Below are 23,793 nucleotides of genomic sequence, written 5' to 3'. Positions count from 1 at the left end.
CAGCTGGAGTGAGTGTACATGGTCACTACTCCATTCCATTGATAAATTGATCTCTAGATCTATTTGGTGAATGAATCCTATGCCATCTTCAGGGAGAGCAAACGATCAGTTAGCATTAGTTAATTGTGCTCTCTTCCCACGTTCTCTCTTGGGTTCTGTTTAGCATCCTTTCTAAGCCGCTCATACTTTCTAGGCTCAGACAAACATACTGTTTATTAAGAAATAGCTGCAGTGTAAGTCTAAATCAACATTTTATTCTGTTTCTGAATTGAAGTTATTTGAATTAGTTTCCTTGTCATCTGGGAGAGTTGCCTTTTGAAATTTTACCGTCAGGCCTAGTTCTCTGATTCTCTGGACTGTTTAAGTAGTTGTAGCACACGTACCATGTGATGGAGAATCAGATTTTTGGTCTATAAAGCCTTATTTATATTAAAGAGAGATATTGCTTCCATAACAGAGACTAGTATGTAGTATTGTAAAAGAGAATAGGAATGTCTTCTCCCTATTATAGAGTGGGATCTCTAAGAAGAGCATGTCCTCTAGGCTCTGCGTCCAGCAGTTCTCGGAAATGTGATATTGGAATATCTTGGAAACAGAAAACCCAGCATTTTTCTAGATATTCGTGGTATTCCAAAATAATTGCGTAGTCATTTGAATTTTCTTAATCTTTCATTTCAGAATTACAGATCTCAACATGCAAATCTCTCCATGTACCGTTGAACTATAAAGCTTGCGTTAGATGGAGAAATAATACATGCCTGCCTTTCATCTTAATTAATTAGCTAGCCTTCCTTTTCATCAAGGAGAAAAACTGGCTCCTTTTCAGTGAGCGCAGAAGGCTCTTAGTGCACTGAAATCCGTGTAGCTCTGTTGCAGTAGGGTGCTGGATGGAGGTTTGATCTAGCTGAAATAGAGATTGACTTCCACGTCTGGAACTGAGTGCAGGGGTATTTGAAGTGAAATCCTTCAACTCCAGCATACAGTGAACAGACCATGGGCTTTACAGAGCTTTGCTTTTCTCCCGTTTATATAAGGAACATTGTAAACATTCCACAAAGGCTATTTCAGATTTATTTTCCAACTGAGTTTCTCTGAATCTGCGCTATATGTAGCTTAGTAGCTATTATGCAATTTTGTACAGTACCAAGAACATTTCTCCCAAATTCAGCTTTCTATTGAGAAAGCACATAAAAACACACCCTGGAAAGAATAAAAGAATAACTAATATACTGAATGAAAGAGAGAAAATGAAAAAAGTGTACTATTAATTTCAAGAGACAAGTATTGTGCACAAAAAATGTGTCGCAGATTTTTCAGTTTGCATAGAATGACAGAAAAAACTTCAGTTAAGTGAAGCTATTTATGTCTGACTAGTGCTAACTAACCATACTGCCTAACTCAGATGGTGCTGCTCCCATGCGTTGTTGGGGACTGAAATGCATACAAGTTAAAGACCTGTTTCTGCTTCACATATTAGGTGAACTTTTCTTTAATAATGCATTATCCCAAGATCTTTTTAATGCTTCCATAAAGGTTTTTACGATTTCTTTGCTTTATGAAATCTATCATCCTTATAATGAACCAGGTAGCTCCCAGGCAAAAGAGAACTCGCTCATAAAAGTGGAGCTTTTGTTCTTTTTCTGTGTTTGCAGGAAAGTCTTCTGGTGAAATGTAAAGCTACAAAGCTGCAAAGTGAGTATGTGACTGGATTTTAGAAAAATCAGATGTAACCAGCCAGGACTGCATACATCTGAATCACTGGAAAAATGAAGTTTCTGAGGCGTTATGACACCAGGAAACTAGGTTGTGTTTAAAAATGTGCGTCCTAACATATTTTGACAAACACATTTTTACCATTGATACAGCCTGAACACAAAGATCTTAAAAATTAATTACCCGGTGTCATTAGCTCCATAGTTCTGTATGTTTTTAAACTGTACTTAATCAAAAATATTTTCCTTTCATAATCAAACTTTAAAGGATAGATCAAAGATGGTGCTGTCAGCAGTGAGCCGGCCTGTTGATTTGTTAAATCCAGTCCACAGCTAGATGTTAAAATCATAAGTCTTTTCAGAAATCTTATTATTGCATGAATTTATTTTGAATTTACAAGAATATGAGCAAACCCGAAATTTTGAACTTCCATTGGCAGAGGGAGATTGAAACAACTACTTTATTAAAACTTTTTGCGTGTACAAATCTTCACTTGTAACCAGTTAGCAAAGATAATTTGAGATGCTACGAATGTTCCCTAGTCTGGACATCTTCTAAGAAATATGCAAAATAATCATGCTTTTCTTGGATAATGTATAATCTCAGAGTAAGTGAAAAGAATGAAAAACATGATTTGATTTTCCTTCCTTGTGAGCAGTTTGTCAGTATGACTTATCAAAGAGTTAGATATGGATGTAGAGCTCAATAAATTATAGTGATTTACTGTGGGAAGCAATTTTTGCCCTATCACTTTTCTCTTATTTTATTACCCCTTAGATTGTAGACCAATAATCCCAGTTTGCTATAAAGGGTTATTTTTGGATTGGGAAAAACAAAATGTATGAGAAGTTTATGAACATTAAAGCAAATACTTCATTAGATTTTTTCTGCTTGCAGCTCTAAACTGAAATAACAAAAGTGCTGATCTACACCTTTTTTTTTTTGTAAAGTCTTATCTACTTGGTTTCAAAAAGGTTTTTTTTCAGCTATTTTATAGTTTTACAGAGACTGATATTTTTTCAAGTAACAATTTTGCTTTTCTGGCGTCTTTTGTGTCTTTGCTGGAATATGAATACTATTTTCCTTGTCGGATTTTCTGTTGCTAATTTCCTACGTGTTACCTATATACGTTTTGTTTTGCATCGTTATTGTTTCTGGGGTGCAACACAGTATGTTGCAAACTTGTCTTGAATCTCTAGGGAAATAAACTGAATTTCCTTCCTTGGAAGTTTTGCATCTGCAGGAATTAGGCGCAGCTTTGGCTCCACTATGTTTTATAAACCTTTTGCTTCAAAGCGCAGTCACAACCTACTGCCCCCTTTTCCCAGTAGTTAGGATTATTGCCAGTAAATAAAGCCGCATAAATTCATACTAATAAATGTTACACATACGTATAAACACACACATATAAGATACACTATGTCTACGTAATGCTCATTAGACTGTAATATGTGATTTTATATGCAGAGAGAGGGTTGCTTATGGAAATCTTTACACAGAGTGAGTAGACGTTCCAGTAACGAGTAAGAATCCTATTAATTCACCTGGCAAAATCTCCTTCATGCAAACTGGCAGCAATGACTGAACGATGAGCTGCACTTCTTTGTGCTGTTGTCTTCATCTAAGAAAAAAGACAGTGGGATTCGGTTACTCCAGACCTAGTGACTACTGGTGCCATGAAAGCTCCCTGACATGTAATATTAGGGCGCAGGTTTGAACCTGGTTACACAGAGAGAGTTGTAACCATACATGACACAATACTGTAAAGCTTATCCTGCAGTCAAATCTCTATTAATTATATAAATGCCTAAAAGCTATTCATGGGAATAATAGAGAACGTATAGGAAGGAGTTATATGATTACTAGCAAGAAGCTCATTGTATTCATATTTACTTACACTGCATTGCTGTATATTTTCAAGTTCATAGAAAACTTACATTATATTTTCCGTATAATAAGTCTTGATTCTTTGTCTGTTGAAATAAAATTAAATTCCCCCCAAAAATAGCTACTTAGTGTAGGGAATTAACATAAAAAACCATTTGTTTTTGTTTTGCTTGTTATGCTATTCGGTACCATATGCTTTTCTATATATTAATATTTATTTTTATCACAACAATTCCCTATTTTTACATGCTGGATTCCAGTTTGTGTGTTCTTTACATCATGTCTTTTTAGTTCATACATTGTCTGATCTTTTTACATGCATTCTTGCTTCTGCTGTCCAGCTGACCCTCACTTCAGCATTCTCTGCTACATAATGTCACTGTTTTCTGTGATTTTGATACCTATTCTACCTGTGCTATATTGAAGAGTCTCTTTATTCTTCGAGTTGTCCAGCAAGCTGAACCTAACAAATTGCTCCACTATCAGATGCTTTAAGCACCAGTACCAGGAGTACGTGTGGTTCAATGAAAGTCCTTGTACCAGATCACTATGGAAACATCTCAGCTGATTATTTAATATTTTTCTGTATTTTAAAATTAGAAAACCTCAGAAACTCACGCAAGCATATTTAGGAGCAGCTTTTATTAGTTCTATTTTATGACCAGTCCGTTTCATTGGCTTGTTTAACCAACTATGATTCTTTCTGCCATGAATACGCTTCAGACTTTCTGGTTCTGTCTTTGGATTCACGGAGTTCAAGAAGGGACCAGTTCATTTGCTCTTTCTCTGCTACAAACCGAGAGAAATTTCTTTCCAGGAACAGTTTTATAATGAGGTCAAGCCTAAAATAACATCTCTTTTTAATTCTCAAGTAGATTTGTATTCTTTTTTATTTTATATCCTATCATTTTACGAACTCTTGCCTTTATGATCAGGTAGACGAGACCCATTTCTAAATGGCGGGTAACAAGCCATGCAACTGCAAGAAATGCTGTAATAACGATTGGAAAATTGGCGCCGATAACAAAGGTTTCAGCTGTGATAGGGTACTTCAGATGAAAGACTAATTTAATGTTTTGCTTATAATTACCAATAGGTGGCCCAGGAAGTGGAAAAGGAACACAGAGTTTGAAAATAGCAGAACGTTATGGATTTAACTACATATCTGTTGGTGAATTGTTAAGAAAGAAGATCCACAGCACAAGCAGCAATAGGAAATGGAGTCTAATTGCCAAAATAATTACTACTGGAGAACTGGCCCCTCAGGTACAACGTAGCCTGTGTCAATGTTTACTTTCAAAGGATTTGTTCACGTGTATCAATGTGCACTGTCAAGAAAACCTGCTTTACGATATTAAATGAAAAACTTCTTTTCTCTGTGCAAGGAAACAACCATAACTGAGATAAAGCAGAGATTAATGCAGATCCCTGATGAAGAGGGTATAGTGATTGATGGATTTCCCAGAGATGTTGCCCAGGCAATCTCCTTTGAGGACCAAGTAAGAGATTCTTTTTATTCTTAAAATACCTTGCATATCTCTACAATAGTTAAGCTTCTTGAAGCTGTCAGTAACATTCCAAGAAAGACTAGATGTTATTTCCAACTGAGAATTGCTCTTTAAATCTTTGCAAGTACATAACTACAGATGGACAGAAGTTATTCTTCTGGTTTACGTTGTATTACATTCTGTCTGGAGACAGAATATTTTGCAAAAAGACAATGTGATAATATAACCAATAATCTGAGCCTCTTGTCTCAGTAATGAAAGTCCTCTCAAGACGAAGAAGGAAATAACATGAAATCTAACAATATTTTTTGTATCTCTGTGATTTAGAAAGGGGAAGACATTGTGTTTCCGTATCTATTTGTTCAGTTAAATCTACATTAAGAGAAACATACATAAATCAATGCATATGTTCACAGCACATTTAATCTCAAGTTCTTTACATATCTTCACAGCACATTTAATCTCAAGTTCTTTACAGTGTATTGAAAAGACTGGAATAAAGTAAGGGTTAAAACTGCTCATTTTCTGCAAGTTTTGGGAACCAGAAATGCTACTCTTTTTTTTTAAGAAATGTTGATGATTCTAAACTACTCCAACTATTATCAGCTAAAACTGTGTTCCTCAGTTTTATTCTCATTGTTTTCACGTGTGTATTTAAAACTAACCTAAAAATACTTTAATTCAGTGGAAAAACAAACAGCTTATGTCATTTTCTGGTCAAGTGCTGTTAACATAACAGTTACGGTCACAAGTAAAGGTTGCATTTTCAGTACTGAGTTTTTAGAGCACCCTTCATGCCGAGCATTTCGAAGTCTTTCACAATTGCTGGTGTACTGCCATTTCTGTACTTTGAATTCTAAGTGGCATTGCCAAGACAGAAGTAACAAAAGAAAGCAGCTAATGAGGCATTTCATTAGTGTGCTTTTATAAGGTATTATTCTGGGCAAAATTTAGAAGACTGAATTGAGGAAATTAAAGGAAATAGACAAAATAGTTATTACAGAAAATAGCCAGTGACTGCCAGCTCTATCTCATTATTAAAAAAAAGAAGACTTAAAAAAGAAACAGCAGAAGTTTATTCTTAATTGTCACTTCCTTGCCTCACTTCTTTTGTCCAGTGTATTGTGTGATAGTGTGACTTAAGTGCTTTTCTGGTGCTATCATTTTGTGATGATGTTGTGTTCAATGAAAGAATGGGGGATGTGAAACCGGAAAAACTGACAAGAGTTAAATTAAGTGCTTCGAGTCATCCTAGGGTCAGATTCTCCTTCTACAATGGGAGACCAGTTAAACAACACTTGAGCTCCTGTCATAGGGTCCATTAGTAATACCAGTAGAAACTGGAGTCAGGAGGTAATAGAAAAAGCTCAGGCAATACCATGATGTAGAAAGGGAGGAAGATGGATGCCAAGTTTCATATACGTTTGAACCCTCCCTTTGCACCAGTCTAATATGCTTTTGTAGTCTTTCCTTATTGAACTTAAAATTTTCCCCTCTCCCAACCTGGTTAGTTCTCGTTGTCTATAGAAAACTACATGGAAGACAGAATGACAAGTTATAGAAATGATGACTTTGACTCCTTTTACTACGTGCTCTTGCTTCAAAGGTGCTATAGATTGGTCTCTATTTTTTGGGGGGAAAATAAGGGATCAATTTAGTCATAGACCTGACTATATTCTCAGAGAGTTCCTTTCTTTTCAGTATAACGGGATTAGTAAATCGTGCTTCTTAAGGCCTGATTCTGCCTGAAAGATAGATGACTATCTGAGTCTCTCAAAAAATCCCAGAGCACTTCATGTAGGACCACCTTTCAGTCTTCTCTATTCTAAAATAAATATGGGAAAGAAAAGAAGGAATCATAGAAATTTTATAGGAGCACAAGAAAGAAGATGTGGTCTGTTTGGGTTCCCCCTTTTTCACCTTTCATTGCAGCTGACACTTACATGAGCCTATTGAAAGCCATGGAAGTAAATGCACAAAGGATGTACATATTTCAACATACAACTTCTGTTTAATCCAGTGGGATATGTTCAGTGTTTTATCTTGGCTTTATATTTTAAATAAATAAAACATGCTTGTTGTTTCTTTCAAATCCTCTGTTTAGTAAGCCATAATGCTACACACACCAGTAGGAAGGTCTTGTGGTAAGGAAAGGGGACTATCAGCACCCGTCTTCCTTTGCAGGGTGAGGCTGACAGTGATCTGTGGTATGTCAGGTTATTTACCTTAAATGTGCTCATGTTTTTAAGGCACTCAGAGACCCCTATTGAGGGATTCCCATTGGGGAAGTGCAATGGAGTTCTGCAGAGTTCAGTAATTAATTGTTGTGATAATTTGTGTAGGTCTGCAATTAAAGATGCTGTGGCTTTTTTCCACAACTTAGAAATATTATAGCTTTCTTGCTAGCAGTGTGTAGAAGAACAGAACAGAATTGTTCTCATGAGCCAAAAGTGACAAGATGTGAAATAATTAGTTGGAATTTCAGCAAAGAAAGTTTTGATTAGATAGTAAGACATTTTATAATTAGGAGATCTACTAAGCAATGGAACATCCCTCTGAAGAAAATAGTGAAATCCCACGAAATGCAAATAGTCAAATCACATTATCCTGTAATACGTATGACTTATTCTTATGAAGACATCCCCTGTAGAACACTGAGATCTGTTGATAAAAAGTTCTGAATGAGAATTAATTCCTATTGTTATCATTAATTTTGTCGTGAGTGAATACTTATAGATGGTCCCTTTAAGACCAATACACTGTTGCCTTCAATTGTGGTTGCCTTCAAAGGACCGAATGTAATTTTAGGACTGCATAGATGTAGGAGTAGTTATAGCAACTGCGAGGCTGATGTGGCCGCTGGTGAAAATGAGTTGGACACCCCTGATTTAGGGGAACTGCCAAAAGATGCATGAAGTGGAAGTTACTATTTATTTAACTGTTCTCCCTCATTTATGATCCCTTCACAACTGTTAATTGTTTTGATTACAAGGGTTCTAAAATTCAGTCATATGCTTTGAAACAGTGACTTTACATTATTATAATGTTTGTTTCATAAAGCAGCTAGAACAGTTTGGGTTTTATTATGTAAATTAAAATAATTATGTTTAGTTTGTGTTAGGGTAAATAGGATATGCTGGCTTTCTCATTTCTTTCCGCCATATAGGATATAGAGTAGGTGCCAGCAGGAGGAATAAGCAGCAGGGATAAGGGTGACTGTTTATTTATCCTGTGTCATTTGAGTGTGTTGGGATGGGTATTCATCTGTAATCCCATGGAAGCTTGAAATAAACAAAGCAGCCTTTATTTTAAAAGTAGCATTTTCCACTGTATAGCCTTTCTCCTTTGCCCTTTTTTACACAGGCAGAAACAAAGTCTTAAGAATATATGTAATAATACAAAAAATAAATTGTGGGGGAGAATGTGAAGGACAAGTTATTCAACTGAATGGAAAGAGGGATGAGTAATACAAGGTATTGAGAGAGCAGGTAAGGCTGCAACAGAGACTACAAAACAGGCTACAAAAACCTGACATCATTGTAGGTCAAGAAAGCATGTCAGGTCTTTGTTAATCGTAAGAAGCCCTTACTGTTTTGTTACCGATCTGTTGTTCCTCTTTGTGAGGCATGATGCAGAGGGGTCAAGAAAATATCTGGAGCCAATGTCACATAAAGGGCTAGGAAGTCAAAATGTGGAGTAGACATGAGCTGGCCACTGTGGTCAGTGAAAGGTGGACCAGGAGAGAGCCTTGGTCTAAATCATATCATCTCCCCTTTCTCCACTGGTGCGTGTTGCGGACAGTGGATGATGAACAACTGAAAGGCAAGGCACAAAGGCATAAAATCTGTCTTGCTCACAAACGCTAACTCTATAGTTCCATGAACTCTTGTCTACTGAAGCTTTTTGTATATATTATTACAGGGCTTTCAGAGCTGTGCTGAGTTATTGGAAAGATAAACTAATTTATACTGGACATGGTTCACCACATTAGTAGAGGAAAAGGAGCAGGTCAGCTAAGGTTCCTGGTTTGTCTTGCAAGCGTATATAAAATCTAACTGTGCCGTGTTGGCAGACATCTTTAATGTAACAAATTACTTATGCTAAAATAATCTCTTTGGCTTTATGGCTCACCTAGCTGTAACTGAGACTTGACACTATTTGAGGTTTCATAATCTCCTTATTTTGTGAAAAAATCATGTGGACATATATGTCTGAACTCTAGTTACAGTACCTGTCCTGCATAATGTTCTAGTATAGAAATACATGATGATAATGAATTCTTGTTGAACTTTGCTTGCAATTGCTCTTGGTACTTCCAGCACATTTTTATCCCTTTGACTAATCCAGAAGCTGAACTTTTCTCTGGGAAAAAAATGTTATTTTTAGTAAACGAGTCAAAGCAAACCAACTTATGCTAACATTCCCAAACATAGGTATAGCTGAAAGATGATGATTTTTTCCTTATGTTGCCAGACTCTTGTGTGGACAGTAAGTTCTCAACGTGTTGCTAGGCAGAACTGTAATAAAACACATTGCATCTCAGTGACTAAACTGCCTAAGATAAAGCAATGTATCATTTGCAGAACTCACAGTATTTCTCTTCCTGTTCAGATCTAGAAACCAGAAGTAACAAACACTGCTTCCAAGCAATAATGTCAATCTAGAATAAGTGGATTAAAAAGCACTTTACACATCTGAGGAATTTTACATTTGAATGAAAGCCTTTTTCCCCCCTCTTTTTTATTGAGTTTTGTTAATATCACTGTTCCTATCATCTATATGTTTTTGAGCAGAAAAGAAGTCTTTAAGATGGCATCAGTGATGTTATCAGATTTTCCACAGTGTTTGCCAACCAGCAGCAACTCTGCCATTCTGGTCACTTACTTACACCAGCTTCATTTCTTAATGGTCGGCTGCTCACTGCAGACTCATCGCAGCCTGTGTGAACCCATAGCCCTGGCACCGCAGTTTGCTCTGAGTTTCTCTCATTTTCCCTGAATTTCTTATCTGATTTGAAATAAGGCCTCTGTTTTTCTCTTTATGGATACATGACGTGTAACTTCTCTCATTGGATTGCTGCCAAGTCCTGGCTCTTCCATTTCTTAATTCCAGAAAAGGGAGTTAATACTGCCAAAGTTTTTGATGGGGATACTTCTAATAAAGCCCTGAAGTCATGTGACTCTGAGAATCTCAGCTCTCACTTTAAAACAAAGTTTCAAACAGTAATGGTTGCAGACAAAAAACCAAAACATCAATTTTAATGTCTTTAAAGCAAACAGAATTTCCATTTTATAGATTCGTTTTAAATATATGGTAATTTCTGGATTTTTGATAATTTTGAAATCCTCCTGCGTAATACCACAGATTCAACACTGATGTATTTAGCCTTTTAGTTTGAGCTAAGGCATATAGCTATCCTAAACCACAAATTACTATCCGCGCTCTCTGCTGAGTGCTAATAGTGGAAAGGTGGTTAGATTCCAAGCACACATTCAAAAATGCCAAGGAGAAAATGGTTTATTTACCATTAACCTGTCAGCTTGAAATTCAGCAGGTCACCTACAGCACCAGGATGCTCAAGCATCTTCCTCTCCAGGAACACTGTGATGAAATGTCTCTGACTGGTGTATTCAACTCGAGTGACTTGCACGGAAGAAACTGCAGTTTGACTTTCTGTGTAATCTCTCACATAGCAACAAGTTTTTACCCTTCCCAGAAAAAAAAAATATATATATCACTTCAGTACTTTCCAGTTAATTTCAATTACTGCTTTGGTTTGGTTTTGTTTGGTTTGGGGTTTTTGGTGGTTGTTGGTTTTGTTGTTGTTTGGTTGGTTTTGTTGGTTTTTCTTCCTGCTTTCAGTCATTCATGCACAACTTCCATTCATATTTCAGTAATTCCTTCACTGACATTAACCCTATTTCAATAGAGTACAGATGAAGTTTGCTTAAAATATATTGACTGTAAGTTTTATTAATAGTGAAGTGAAATGTGGAACAAGTATTAGAACTAATGAATGTTCATTAATGAGTATAATTTAATTCCTTGACAAAAGAGACTATTTTTGTAGAACTTATCGTAAAATATTTTTGCATTATATGGCCGAGGTGATGAGACTATGTTTGAAAAAGTAATATCTTAATTTAAATAATAAACAGAGGCAATAAATTTTATCTAATTCCGTGTTGAAAATGTCCTTAAAAATATTCACAGATGCACTACACCTTCAAAGAATAACTAGCTCATCTTGGCTGTGATCTGAGCTAACTTCTTAACTCCCACATATATCCTTTTTGAAAATTATTGTGAGAACTAATTGTGCTAAAGCAGAACAAACTATGTAGATGACACAGTACAAGATCCTGGGAAAAACTGACTTGACCTCTTGGAGCTTCACAGGCTGAGGACAGCAGCCCTTGTCCTCCAAGTCCAGTACTCAAAGTGGTGCCTGCAATCCCCTCACAGTTTGACGCAGGTGTTTGTGACCGATAAAGATATCTTTTCTACATCATGGTCTCTGTGTTGTATTCATTGCCTCCCCAACTTCTATCTCCCGTGTCCCAAATCTCCACTCCATTGTTCCAGGCTGATGAGCCTTAGGTACAGTCCCCGACTGTATATATGTACCCAGTCATCTCTGTGAGGAGTGGGAGGGCTAGAGCATCAACAGTCTTCATTGCTGTGGCTCCTCTCATTTGTTCTCTTTGGCCCTGTGAGTTTTACATTGCCTTCTTCAAGCCAAGTTTGAGCAGGGAGCCTATGGAATGGTCTTTGTCTTCTCCCCTGAAAGATGGAGCATTTTCCTGGGAAAGGTGAGCGGTGGTTCCATTCTCTGCTGGGTTAGAGACCCTAGACCTCAGGTTTGCTGTTTTTCTGGATAAGGGCTCCTCTCAGCTGGCTGAAGTAGCCAAAGGAGGGCTCGTCCAGTGCAGGTCCTTAACCCTCAGGAGAGGACCTTATATTCTGAATTCAGGGTGAATGGACGTGCCTGCTGAGCAGTTCTGAAATGGAAGTCTGCTTCAACCTCCCTTTGTAGCAGTAGCATCAGTGTTTACAGCTAGGGATTCATATCAATTCACTGCCCTGCACAGGTGAATCTCCCTAAAGACACCTGCCTCTCTCAATCAGTTATTAAGGGGCTGAATTATGTAATCTGGGCAATTTGCTGAAAGTTTATTTCTTGAGCAGTGTGAATACAGTTCAAAAGCAGTTACCAGAAAAAAATCCATTAACAGGATTCATTCTTTGACAGCATATTCCATGACCTTGCTTTTCTAAAACAAGAAAAACAAAAACTGTGCAAAGAGCCTAGTGACCCAGCAGAGATGGAACTGTAAAAACCAAATCATCAATTACAAGGGAGAGCACCCATACAATGGACATAAACTAGCTTGCTAGTAACCTTTACCAATTAGAATAAAATGCACTGTTAAATTAATGACAACTGTTCATGAGCTGTCAGTTAAGTTTTCTCAGGAGTATCTAGTAGAACATACCAGGAATTAAGAAACAGAGCATTTTTGTCTTTTGCCTAATGAGGAATAACGAGAGAGAACGTAATTGTCTAATTTCTAGCAAACAACCACACTGCTCTCACTAACAAGAGAAGATGTAGAAGATATCCCCAGAGCTAAGAGAGCATCTTTCCATTTATGCTGCTTTATGTCAATAACACCACCAACCTGCATGGAATTACTCTCAATTTACTCCATGTTCCAGTTTAGGAAGGAGATTCAGACTCAGAGTAGGATTTTCTTACTAGTAAATACTATTCTAAAAAATGAGAGGATGTACCCACGAGTTTTATTCTGAGTCAATGCCATACTCTCTGTCTCATTTAAAATTCAGAAGGTTGTGAATAACCAGAGACGTGTCTATTCCCATAGGCAGAGATTCTCCTTTCTGCCATGTTCCAGTAGGCAAGCAGTCAAATTCACTTCCCTGAGCCCCATATACCTTCCTCATGCATTTCTGGGCATGAATAAGAGCCTCTGCCTTCAGCACAAGATGAATGTGATATGGGAAATCAGCATGAAGGAATACAGTTCTTTTGTCTCTGCTGGCTCCGTACACCTTTTCTACAAACTCAGTCTCAGAATAAAACTTATTCCCTAGTCGTAAAACTCAATGACAGTTAGTTCTGAGTTAAAAAAAATGCGTTAGTTTTCAGATGAGTCATAAAACCACCTTTTATTTTGTTAGGAAAAAAACAATTTGTACTCCTATTTGTGTAGAAGAACTAGATACATTTCCAGAGGTAATCCCAGGTGCCCATGTTCACACTAGTCTGTTACACACCAGCTTAAAGTATTTATAAGCACATCTTGCATGAGGTGCAGTTGAGGTAAGTAGAAAGAGAGTGGTTCATGAGCAGGAATGAAATATGAATAGCATTTTAAGGGTTTACAAAGGTTTTACCAAGGTTTTAAATGCATGTAAGAGTATATTACATACTATTAGGTCTGTATACCTATGGATATAGAAGAGATGTTACCCTCTTGTGCATCTAAAACCAAGCAGAGGCTTGTGTTTATTAAATGCTTTTCAGCTATTTTCTGATGACAAAGATGCATATTCTAAAGGTAAAAGATTAATTCATTGAGGCATCACATAATCAGAATCTGCTTTGTATTCGTACTTCAAATATGCTTGAATTACTTTTTTTTTTTCCAATTCAAAAAACATTTCAGACAATGCTTAATTTGAAAATAGGCTTCTTGAACTGAGAATTTCAAACTATTGTTTTCATTGATATTTTATTTCTGTGAGTGAAATCTATTTCAAATTAGAAATGCCAAATTGTCAGGAAAAAAATGGTTTTAGTTCCTGGGATTCTGATACTGTCTTTTGTATTGTTGCTGTTACTAATCAAAAAAATAAGAACACCACCACTACTCAGCTCTTGTAGGGAACTTGCCATTTTAAAAAGCAAGAGGAAATAATTAAAACCTAATTAATTAATTTTCCACAGTAATTACAATGTTGTACCTTGTTATTATCCTCACTTTACAACTAGAAGAAAAAAAAAGTGGGCATGCTTTCCCATTTTCTTAAAAAGGAACTGAGCTCTGGAGCCAGTGCGGTTTGTGGGAACTAAGCAGAAGAGAACCTGCACACCTGATGCCATCACGGTGGCTTTCACATCCTTCCCTTGTCGTGCGGCTGCAATTATGCAGCCACAGTTTCGTAAAGAACTGAGATGGCCTGTGGAAAGCTGCACTCTCATGTTTGTGTGAAACAGGAGACCTTCCTTTTGTCTCCTTCCTCTTTTTTCCTTTAGGGCTAATAATTTCATGAGAGATCCATTTATTATAAGTCCTCTTTGTAAGGTTTGATGTGAAGTTATGCGATATGCAGAAGCTTAGGTCCTGCACTTGAGGAGGTCTGGTATGATTTCACAGATCTGAGTACGTGGTAGATGCTAAACCTGAAGATGTTTGGGAGTGAGGAGAAGGCCAGCTATGGCTTGGAGCATCTAAAGATTTCTTACCATCTTTCTTCACTACCATTAGGACCCACACAAATTGAAATACTAAATAAAAGTACTCACTTGTATAAACTCCTTTTGTCCTTCACTTTACTAGGTCCCTGGTTTACAGTTATAATTTCTGAATCCCTGTGTAACGTATGTTAGGAAGCTCCAGTCAGCCAGATTTCCACACTGGGACTTGAGACGTCCCTGTGCTCAGTCTGCTGCAACGTGCATCAGCCATTCTCATTCATCAGATAGTGTTTCGTGACCTAAAACACTTTGAAACCGGCAGCATTTTTTTTCAGAATCTGTGTCATAATTTGGATTTCTTTATTACTGTATGCTCTTTAAATTCCCAACTTCCACTTCCTCATTATGCTCTTACTACTAATGAAGCAACCTTAATTTAACAGAGCTACTTATGATGGTGTCCATATTGCATGGAAGTCTAGCACAGAAACTTTCATAGTATTACACATGAATAATTATGTGCCTTAAAGCTATTAGATGGTAGTAAAATTAACTGTTATAGTTAATTCATCCCATGAAAGGACAGACACAGTTTCTGTCAATTATGTATTTTAAATAATCTGAGAAGAGGGGGAAAGTTACTTGTTTTTTGCGGACATTGAGGTACACGTGTTAGAGTCAGGAGAGAGCTTCTCTCCCACCAGCAGGTATCAAAAAATTAAAAAAAAAAAAGATGAAAAGGTTAATTATTTCAAAGGTTTTGGGGTTTGCTTTGTTCTTGTGTTTTAGCAGGTGTCTCCTTCCTCAACACCATATCCTACTCTGTCAGTGACCTTCTTTGTAAAAGGACATGACCATCACCCCAGTTTTGAAAAGTTATGTTTATTTCTTTGGACTTCAGGAGAACCTTTTTCACAGAATCCCAGAATGTCAGGGGTTGGAAGGGCCCTGGAAAGCTCATCCAGGTCAATCCCCCCATGGAGCAGGAACACCCAGCTGAGGTTCCACAGGAAGGTGTCCAGGCGGGTTTGAATGTCTGCAGAGAAGGAGACTCCACAACCTCCCTGGGCAGCCTGGGCCAGGCTCTGCCACCCTCACTGAGAAGAAGTTTCTCAGGCTGCCAGGAGGGAAGGCCAGACTGTACTTCAGGTTGTATTCCCTCAAATGACAGAAACCAGCTAGATGGGATTTAAAAAAACCCCAAACTTGGTTATTAATTTTCTAGATTGTCTACCTGTGAAGTTTTGACTATACAGTCTAGTACAGGGGTGTCAAACTCATTTTCGCTGGAGGCTGCATCATATATATATATTTATATACATAAAATGTACATTTACATATATATACACACATTTATATAATGTACAGATAAATATATATTTTTATATATTATATATTTCTATAACGTACAGATAAATTACATTCAGTCCTTTGAAGGCAACCGCAAGGCTGATGTGGCCCCTGGTGAAAATGAGTTTGACACCCCTGCTCTAGTATATGTTTGTCTTTAGGCAATTTAACATCCTTGGGTAGAATCACCTGGATATAGAGAGTATTCAGAAACATAACTGGTTGGTTCTGGGCCTCAATAGCAATGTATTAATAGCAACTGTATAATTATAGAGCATGAAGATATAAATCAGTTCCTTCTTTAGTAGTTAGAACACAGGAGATGTTTTGGTGATACTTTTCTATAGCTCAGATTTGATTATCAAATTTACATAGTACCAAGCTGAACAAAGACAAAATTGTTCTGTAGATAGGAATCATCATGACAAAAATGTCTGTTTAGCATTCTTGAGCATCCACCATCATTTCTAATGTAACTAGATTATGTCATTTCTAGAATAGTAAGCTAATTTTTTTACTAATATTAGTTGAAGTATGAACTTTTTATGTTCAGGTAAGTAAAGACAGCAGAAATAACCTTGTTCTTGTCTGTGAGAACAAATCCTTTCTGATATGTAATCGGATAAAAAAGTGCACAGTAAAATAGAGGTTGTTTTTATCTGAGATGCTTCTTGCAGAGAATTCTAATATGTTTTAAAAGGCAAAACTAAGCTAGGCTAAAACTAGCCTAGAGTAGGTTTCTGGGGTGAGATGGGATTTTTTCATTAAACTTTTTCCTTAACATTTCAGGTAGAACAGATTGACTAACCTTCACGTAAGACAAACAGTCCTCTCCTTCAGTCTACGAATTTACCTTAAAAATAAAACAAACAGAAAATGCATGACTTAATCAAGTTCCAACTTAGGCAAATGTAGAGTATCGACCCTCACCTAATAACGGAATTGCTGAGTCCTGTAGTGCTGTGTAGTCAACTTAATCACAGACTTCTTGAATTGCTCTTTCCACAGATCTGTACCCCAGATTTGGTGGTGTTTCTGGCATGTTCCAGCCAAAGGCTGAAAGAAAGGTTACTGAAGCGTGCTGAACAGCAAGGGAGACCTGATGATAACCTGAAAGCCACTCAAAGACGACTAATGAATTTCAAGCAGAACGCCGTCCCGTTGGTTAAATATTTCCAGGAAAAAGGGCTGATCATCACAGTAAGTCCTTTAGTATATTTAAATAGCTCTGAAAACTTAATTGTTGTGGTTAAACTCGGCTTCTTACACCTTTTGCTTTAAGATAGTCTAGATGGGTCAAATTGTGTTTTAGGTTTGCACCATGGTTACTGAAATCAAACTTCCAGTTTGCTGAGGGTATTTTCTGTAAAAATGGACTAACACAGAGCAAAATTCATGTGTATGTAGGTGACATGGCGAACACCATGTCAGTTCTTTGCTGCAGGCAGAAATTGCTTCGCCAGCTAGTTGCAAACCCTTTGCTCAGAAATTATTTCCATGAAAGAAGAGCTTGCCTCGAAACACTGGTTGCATTCCAGTGCCAGCAGCTTCATCCCTCGCAAATGGTCATGTACTTTTTGGGTGGTTGTCTTGAGAGGGGAAGGAAGCAGAAAAAAAATACCATTGTAACAGAAAGCATGTCTTGAGTTGGATTAGATCAATGAAGGCTCTTCAAGGAATAAATATATTTGGCTGCTAACTGACTCCAGTAAATAAAAAGATCCCTAGATTATCTTATAATGGGTTAAATGTGCCTTATTGTGTGGTCTCCTACAAGGTTTAGCATTTCAGATAAAAATTTTGACGACAAGAAAATTGCAGTGTAAATAGACCACTTAGATATCAGTAAGAATACTGACTTCTGCAACACTTAGGACAAGAGAAAGTCCCTCTAGACATAGAACATACCAAAAGCTGCATTAATAAATAAAGCCAGAAGCACTTTATAGAAGTAGGGCTAGCAAGGACTGCTGAAGTATTTAAGTGCTTAATGATAACAAATTCAATGAGCAGTTGACAATGGTTGAACCATTGATGTGTTCTAAATTACAGACTCTGTCTGGTTGTAATAGTGCAGAGAACTTGGTACCACATGTGGTACCACAAGAGCACAGATGGCCTGTTTTGTTTCTTTTGATAGACTAGACAACCTAGGTAGTTCACATGGCTATGTTCTCCTCATGACAAATATCTGAACTTCCTAGGTTATTTAGGCTATCAAAAGAAACAAAACAGGCATCCTTAATTGCAAAGTCATCTAAAGATGTTGGTAGCCTTAATAATACATCTCAACATCTTTCTGAATTTCAAAATGAAAATCCCAGGAAATTATTACGTTAGTCTCCCCAGGGAGTATGTTTTCTGTTTGAGGATTTTGATTAACTCTGTTTGGAAGGCTGAGAGGACTGGAATTCTTGGAAGTTGGTTTTCATTATTGAGGAAGTGTGTGTTTGTGACATTTCTGTAGCCTTTACAAGTGCTTCTCCTATAGAAAACATACTTAGCTCTTTGGGGAAAATGTGGCTTTGTAAATAATGCATGTGGAGATTCTGGATAGAATTCCTTTTCTGTAATGAGGCCTGCAAAACAGAGGATGTTTTTCCTATTGCGGTTTTGTCTTCTACTTTTTAGTTTCTTGAGAATTCTAAAGATAATTTAAACTGCAATGTTCACCTTAGATATGTCTTTTCTTTTTGAAGCAAGCAGATTTTTGTGATGGATATGGAAATAGTAACATGACACGGAAACAATAAGGTATCTACTCAAAGTGTGTTGATATCATTTCACAGAAATATAGAAATTAGTTTAGATTTATACTGTTGTAGAAGAGAAGAGAATTGGACTTTGGAAAGGAGATTCTGTTGTTCACTTGTCATTAGAGGTCCTGCAGTGCAGTTGTGTTTCCCTTGTTACAAAACCAGGATGCGTTAGTAAAGCCGAGCCCTGAGTTAGAAGTGTGAGTAATTTCACAGCCAGTGGATTAAAGGATCCCGTTCTGTAGATAATAAAGAATATATATGGCAGACCTCATTTCCATAGAATTTCATTGCATGTGGAAAATACGTTTTGCAGTTGCCTAAGGCAATTAAGTTAGTGGGGGATAAATGAGAAAAAGGAGTAGCTGGGAAAGGAGTGATAAAAAGAGATTAAGCACACGTACTCTGGAGCAAGTAAGCAACTGAAAATTTCTACAAAACCCACATGACTTTGAAACGGAGGAAGTGTGTGCTCAGTCCACATAGAAACCTACATACTACTAGAGCAAGTTGTACATTTTAAAATAGTGTTTATAAAAGCAGTTACTTTGTCACTATTTATTCCTTTTCTTAGTGCCAGATTCATAGATCAGCATTATTTATAGAGTTTTGACAATCTTCTGACAACCTAATTTCTTTTCATATGTTAATTTTGTTGCAAATTCATTTGTCCAATGGGAAATCTGTTTCTGCCAACTTCCTGTCCTAACTCTTTAAGCAAACATCAATGGAGATAACAGATGTTTTCCTACTCCAGATGGCTTTGACCCCATTGTCTGCTTCACTGAGGAACTTGAGCTTTCTTCTGATTTTGAAAAAAAAAACAAAAACCATGTAATTTTTCATAGCCTTCCATCAGTGGAAAAGACAGAGTTTTCTTATAAAGCCATAGGATAACAGAACCATTGCAGTCTTCCTCACCACCTTCTCCTGCTGAAAGCCTTGTCTCTTCAACTGGCCTTCCCTAGTATGTATCTGTACATGTAATAGTAACACTTCTACATACATTTGATGAACTTGCTCACTCTATTTCCCTACAGAAGGAGGAAGCAAGAAAGAAAATCACATTTATGCTGCTGATTATAACATTGAACCTGGAAGGCACTGACATATTATGCGATGAGAGCAGTGTAAGAACTAGAACAGCATAAAATAGAATTACACTAGCCTGATTCCCAGAGGAGTGAATCCTGGAAGCAAGGACAGGCAAGGTCAGTGATGACCAGGACGGGAAAAAAAAGAGTTACATTTTTCTTAAATCCCTGCCTGCACCTTGTCACTGCTGTTCAAAGCTCTAAATCTCAGACATTTCTTCTTCCCAGCATGACAGTTCTAAGCAGGGAAAATAAATAGGACCATTTGTCGTAAGGAGGGTTATAATTTTAGAACCACAACTCAGATTTTAAACATCTACTTAAATGCGTTCTTCTTCATGGATAAACAGACCAAAAGATACAAGAAAAATTCACTGATATCTAACTAAATATTATTTATAAGCAGACATTTGATGTAATTATTCTACTGTTAGACACTGTATGAGCAAGAAAATAAAAATCCAAATTCCCAATTAATATTGATTTTCCTGCTCAGTTGTTCCCTATTGTTTTTAACATAAGTTAGGTTAATAGAGTTAAAAACCATGATCTTCATTTCACATCTAGTTGGTTAGGTTGATTAGGTGTAATTCTTGCCCTTCATATATTTTTTCCCCCTGGATCTTTGATAATTTTATACAATATGTAGCTTATACTTGTTTGCTGCTCTGTATGCCATGTATTTTCAGTGTGTGCATGGTATCCGTGCTCTCAGAGTCTGATCCTGGCTTCTCTTTTCACGGAAAGAAGTGAGGGCCCAACTACGGTAGTTCTGAGAAATGGGAAGGTATAACTCTGTGCTTGCAGAAAAGCTCCTTTGGATTAATGAACGTGGAATATCCAAAATTTTGGGTTGTTGTTCAAATTGAACAGATCTGTAAACTTCATTATAATTAAGAAAGAGAAGTAAATATCTGATATTGTCATGAACACACAGTCTGTGTTTAAAATTCTTTTTAGCAATGTCAGCAGGTCTAGCAAATCAAAACCTGACCTTACTTAAGTCCAATATGATTTCAGAAAGACAATAGTAATAGATATCACAATATTGGACAACGAGTATATAAATAGATGCATATGCTGGCATTTATTTATCAGTAACTTTTAAAAAATCTTAGGATATTATATATTGTTGTCCTGGTTTTGTTTATCTAGACAATGACTAAGCCACAGAGTAATGGGGGGAAGATGTTAGTTAGATTAAATTATAAAAGGGAGAAAATGTAAATGCCTAGATGATCTGCAGATACTCTGATGTTCAGCAGAAGACTTCAGTTCTGAACACAGTTTAATCTTTTCCTCTGTCCTTCCTGCCATCTAGCAAATATTAGAATATTATTGTGTATGGTCTCAGGTGCTGACATGATAATTGGTATGTGTACAGAGCCATGCCACATCAACCAAGGCTACTACTGAGGTGTGGTCGTGAGTAGAGAACTTCAAAATAACGGGGTCTGTGTATGCAAACTTCTAGACAGTGCTCACTGTTCAATTAAAAATACTTAGGTGGTTTGTATTATTCACTTATAAGAATCACTGTTAGGTACTTCATTAGTTTGGCTACAGCACTCCTAGAGATACAGTACGGTATCATTTCGGTTTCTAGCACTGATTTATAAGAGTTTCCTTCCCTTTTTTTTTTTTCAAGTTAGATAATAATGAAAAAGGCAAAGAAAGAGAAAAAAACATAATTATTATGTAACTTATGTGCTTTAATACTTTTAATGTGGTTGCTGTGCTGAGAGATAGCTTGTTCTGAAAAAAATGTGCTGTGAGTTACAAATAATCAAAAGTTAATCCTTCTCCCACCCCCAACTCCTGGCACCCCAGCCTGGAGAAACTGTTTTTCAGGAGAAAACTGCTTTGTGTTAGCTGAAGTTCTAGTCCACCACATCTTTGTTGCCTGGCGAGAGCTTACTCTTAAAGGAGACCACTATTAAAGAGCTCCTTTAAATCAGCTGGAAAATTCAACTGAAAACTGTTTTATTGTTTTGTTAATTTCAAAATACATTTATCTTCTAGACACTATATTGATGTTTCATCATTATTAGACCTGCTGCTATGAACTACCTTGCCCTTAAGAACCATCGGAAAAGAAAATCACATTCACCGACTCTTGAATAAATTACTGTAATGTAAAATTATTCTCACTAGGACATTTTTTCATTTACACCACATCAGATGTAATTCATCCTACTGCAGGGAAGTTTAAGGAGCACACCAGTACAGCATGGTAGACCATGATGAACAAACTGGTGTAGCACTTGTATGATAATGTCTGTAACTCTAAGTCATCAACAAAATCTCCCACAGAAAGCAGCCTCTCTGCCTACAATTTATTTATTTTTCCGCTTAGCTGACTTGGTTAAATTGGTCTCAGTCATAGGGACAGGATACGTTCTGGAGAGAAAGGAATGAGAATTCAGAGGATAGTGGATGGTGCCCACACAGTGAAAAAGAGTTGTACTCTTTTTTTACTGCTCATTCACTGAGGAGGAAGTTGTAAAGTGAAGCGATTAATAGCCATCAGCCATATTCAGTAAAGCCAAATTCAGTAAAGTTTTGAGCATGCTATGGTTAATGCTCTTATGTTTTTATCAGAGGAAAAAATTATCAGTGGTGAAGAGGGCAGGATAATACGCATGATTTTTATCTTCAGATAATCTGTATTTCAGAAACTAGTTGTTTGTATCAAACCAAAACTGATTGTGGGAAAATGTGGGATAGAGGAGAAGTTGGGTAGAATGGAAAAGGCAATTAAACTTCATGTCTCTATTCTGCCTCGTTCAAATGGATTTTAAGTCTCCGCTATTCCCACCCAGTAAGCCCCATCACCCAGCTGTTAGTTACTTTGAAAAGGGTCTCTAAATCTCCACTTTATCTGGACTCTAATCTGGTATAGATGTTGGTATAGTCATTGGAGAGTAGATCACTGGGTTACAAAAATCTTTCAGTCACAGTTATTAAAGCTCTTCCCAGAGAGCTTTGCTGTTCTTTGTAGAACATATCAATTGGTCTAGACAGAAAAACAATACAGAGCTCATCATCCTAGCAGTGCAAGTTTCTCTTAATGGAGGCAGAATGAGGCCCGGTCTGCCTTATTTATAATAATTCCATGTAAGATCCAGTGTCAGCCTTGTTATCTTAATAAGCCTGTGTGTATTTAAAAAAAAAAAAAAAAGAAGAAAAAATACTAGCTTTAGTGAGGCAAAAATGCTAAACATGAAGAGAAGGCTCTGGACCTTATTTAAACAGCCAATCCTGTGGCATAAAATGCTGATTTCACTGATATCTTCATTGTCTCACTTGTCCTTTTAGGGAATTTACTGTGCCTGTGCAAAACATTAAAATGACATTGAGATTAGTCAGAGAAGTAAAGAGAAATCAGAAAAAGCAGCTGAAGCTGGGAATGAATTTTGAGCACAAATTTAGAAGTTAAATAGTTGTGGGTGAGGGAAATAGCTTCTATAGCTGTCTGCCATCATTAGCATCAAACAAGCCTAATGGCTGGCAACTGTCACAGAAAAATTCCCCATGGAACTGTGTTATATAAATTTTTCTCTTGATTTGGTTAAAAAAAGGGATTTTGCTATAGCATTGCACACTGACATGAACTTTAGCTACAGGCTGTAATTTACCAATATGCTGGTGAGAATATCAGTTATAATCCATTTCTAAAGTTTCTGTGCTATCATATAGTTGTCCAACTTGAGTTTTGTTTTGCTGATTCCAAAGGTCTTTCAATTGCTCATTTTTCCTTTAATTCTGCGGCCTTTCCCAGAGAAATGCAAGTCCTGCCGTTTTTTCAGCTGCTCTCAAGGTCAATCCAGAACTTATCAATAGCAAGCTATTAGGCAAAGGCACGATGGGAACCTCCACTCTGCTTCCAAGTACTGAGAGCACCACTGCCAGGCACCTCTCCCAAACCAGAATCCAGCTTCAAGAATCTGCTCAGTGGAGGAATGTGCAGCTGGTTTGGCAGAACACAGAATCACTAGCTGCTCTTATTTTCTGATAGCAATACTCGTTCTCATCCAAGCAGT

The 23,793-nt window shown here is 37.0% G+C and overlaps 1 protein-coding gene across 1 annotated transcript in view; it reads left to right on the top strand.

Moving 5' to 3' along the window:
- Positions 1–23,793, top strand: part of AK5 (adenylate kinase 5) — a 92,631-nt gene that overhangs the window by 4,125 nt on the left and 64,713 nt on the right. Inside the window, exons 4-6 of the mRNA XM_065841753.2 lie at positions 4,697–4,866; positions 4,986–5,099; positions 16,909–17,100. Of these exons, the coding sequence (XP_065697825.2) occupies positions 4,697–4,866; positions 4,986–5,099; positions 16,909–17,100 (476 nt within the window). The remainder of the gene's footprint in view (positions 1–4,696; positions 4,867–4,985; positions 5,100–16,908; positions 17,101–23,793) is intronic.

The sequence above is a fragment of the Patagioenas fasciata genome, chromosome 6, assembly GCF_037038585.1.
Source record: "Patagioenas fasciata isolate bPatFas1 chromosome 6, bPatFas1.hap1, whole genome shotgun sequence".
Taxonomy (NCBI): domain Eukaryota; kingdom Metazoa; phylum Chordata; class Aves; order Columbiformes; family Columbidae; genus Patagioenas; species Patagioenas fasciata.
Note: the sequence above shows the minus strand (reverse complement) of the source record. Positions and strands in the feature narration are given on the sequence as shown.